Source organism: Pistacia vera, unplaced genomic scaffold (assembly GCF_008641045.1).
Source record: "Pistacia vera cultivar Batoury unplaced genomic scaffold, PisVer_v2 Contig430, whole genome shotgun sequence".
Lineage (NCBI taxonomy): Eukaryota > Viridiplantae > Streptophyta > Magnoliopsida > Sapindales > Anacardiaceae > Pistacia > Pistacia vera.
In genome coordinates, this window is record NW_022196258.1 from 938027 (window position 1) to 940808 (window position 2782).

Here is a 2782-nt window from a genome sequence, read left to right on the forward strand (position 1 = left end):
TGTTTAACATCAATTATTAACTCTTTTTTTCTTTTTTAGCAAAATTCTAATATTAGCTTATTCTATATCATTTATTAGTTAATTTCTGTTTTATACTAATTAGATAGAATTAATTAGAAGGATTTTTTTTTTTTGTTTTTTTTTTTAATTTAAGTTAGTTATAAGGTTGTTGTGACCAATACTATAAATACTTGGGTAAATACTTGGGTAGGACTATTAATTCCTTAAACATCCAGAATGGAAGCAACTCAGTACTTACGAATAGCTTTAGTATTTTTTAGTCTTGTTATATTTTCTAGATTTAGTTTTGCAGCTTCAAAATCTTCAGGATTCAGCATTAAGCTCATCCCAATAGACTCTAGTGCGTCCCCTTTATATCAACCTAACCTTACACACCACGAAAGAGTTGAAAGAAGGGTTAATATCACCCTGGCCAAAGCTAAACTAACGAACTTACGTTTTACTCAAAATGCAACATTCAGTGATGACAAGCTTTTGACTGCTCTAGACCGTCAATTTACATTCTATATTGCGTACATGATGATTGGAAACCCAGTGCATCCTGTGTATTTAATGGTGGACACCGGTAGTCACTTAACTTGGACACAATGTGAACCTTGCATAAATTGTTTCCAACAAAGTTATCCCAGATACAATTCACAAGCTTCCTCTTCTTATCATAGAGTTAATTGCGATCACCCTCTTTGTAACTACAATGAACCATCCAGCATTTTCCGATGTGTTAATGGCGATTGCGTCTACAGTCAAACATATGGTGATGGTCCAACTTCTTCTGGGCCAACAAAAGGTTACCTCTCCTCGGAATCATTTCATTTTATAAATAGAGACTTTGATGACGAAGAATTTACTGTTCTCTTCGGCTGCTCGAATGACAACGTAAATTTCAAATTCGGTAATAAACCATCTAATAGGATTTCCGGGATCTTGGGATTAGACTTACATCCTACCTCACTAGTGGGCCAATTGCATGAAACAATTGGTGGTGTTTTCTCTTATTGTATTGTTCCTTATGATCAAAATTATCCATTCGATGTTCATCCTCATATACTCAGGTTTGGGGATGATGTTCAATTACCTGAAGGAAACATTCCAACAACGCCCTTTATAAGTTTAGTAGGCAGAAGTTTTTATTATCTTGATCTTATAGATATAAGTGTTGGAAGGTATCGCTTATATTTACCACCAGGTTGCTTCGACGCTACACTTAGTTACGGTTTTTTCATAGATTCAGGAAATCCATTTACCACACTCACCACAAGTGCCACGAGTGGGTTCAATGTTTTTGAATTGGTGACAACAGCATTTAGTCTACACTATGATTCTTATAATCTTGTGAGAGTAGTAGTACCTCCCACTAGCAGTATAAAGTTCAATCTTTGTTATATGCACAGACAAGATTTTAGAGATTTTCTACCATTGACCTATCATTTCCAAGGAGCAGACTACGTAGTACATAGCAGGTTTGTGCACATTGAATTTGATGAAGGATTTTTCTGTGTAGCATTAATGCCCAGTCCATTCGCTTCTATTCTAGGAGCTTATCATATGCAAAATATGCGCATTATTCATAACACAGTAATCAATGCAATTCAGTTTTACCAAGAAGAATGTGCTTCTGATCACTTTTAGAGTGGCGATGATAGTTGATGTTACTTTCTACAGTGATACTTTATTATTGGAATATGTTAGGATATCTCCTAAGAAACAATCGTGTTGTTGGTTTCAAAGCATTATATATTGTAAATATTATTTTAAGAATGGAAGTAAAAGTTCTGATTTCATATGTATGTGTACTTAGGGATGTATACGAGCCGAATATCTCGGTACTCAAGCTCGACTCATGATGAACAGTACCGAGCTCGAGCTCTTTAATCGAGCTTCAGTACTTGAGCTCGAGCTCGAGCTCGCAAGTGTGAAGGGGTACTCGAGCTCGAGCTCGCTTAATCGAGCTCAAACGAGCTCTAGCCTGATCTTTTCCACATTTTTAGTCTTTCAAAATAATTTTTATTAAAATTACCTTTTGGTTTTGAACCATTCAACACGCATGTTACTGGTGAGCACATGTCATCAGAAATTCACAAGTCACACATTCTCTCTTCTTCACTCTGCTATAGAGATTTCTGAATTTCCTTCCTTTTAATCTCTCTCTCTCTCTCTCCAAACAAAATCCGACACCAGATCTTTCGTTGATTTGCTTGAAATTACTTCGTATCTTTTAATCTGATTCTATATCCACTGTTTGAATTTATACTCCTTCAAAGAAACACTTCGCTTTGTGATCTCGTTGCGTCACTATTTTTTTTCCTGTTTTTGCTCCCCTGTTGTCCTTTAGTTTTCTCTGTTTTGATTCAGCTTTATTATTTGTTCTGAAAATGGCTGAAATAGTCGCTATTGTCGCGGGTGTTGTGAGTGCTGTTATCGATGTTGGCAAGTGCTTTGGGCGTCCATTTATGTACTTGTACAGCTACAAGACCAACTTCAGCAAACTCGAAAAAGATTTTGGGAGGCTCAAGGTTGCAAGAGATGAAGTTAAGCTTAAGGTTGATGTTGCTGAAAACAATGTGGAAAAGATCAAACAGACTGTTACGAACGGTGGCGTAACTCGTGCGTCGTGAGTGACTGATTTACGGCGAATGGCAGTGGAGAGTTAGGACTTAGGGTTAACGAAAAATCGCAAATGGGTTTTACCTTTTGAGTTTTTGTTTCAGCTTTGAAAAATTGAAATGGGTTCTGCACTTCTGCGTTTTTATCTATATGAGTG

The 2782-nt window shown here is 36.4% G+C and overlaps 1 protein-coding gene across 1 annotated transcript; it reads left to right on the forward strand.

Annotated features, from left to right (window-relative positions):
• The first annotated feature begins 237 nt into the window (after positions 1 to 237).
• On the forward strand, positions 238 to 1650 carry LOC116143463 (aspartic proteinase CDR1-like). Its single transcript, XM_031428924.1, has one exon. It carries the CDS (start codon positions 238 to 240, stop codon positions 1648 to 1650), a length of 1413 nt encoding a protein of 470 aa, XP_031284784.1.
• Positions 1651 to 2782: the final 1132 nt, after the last annotated feature.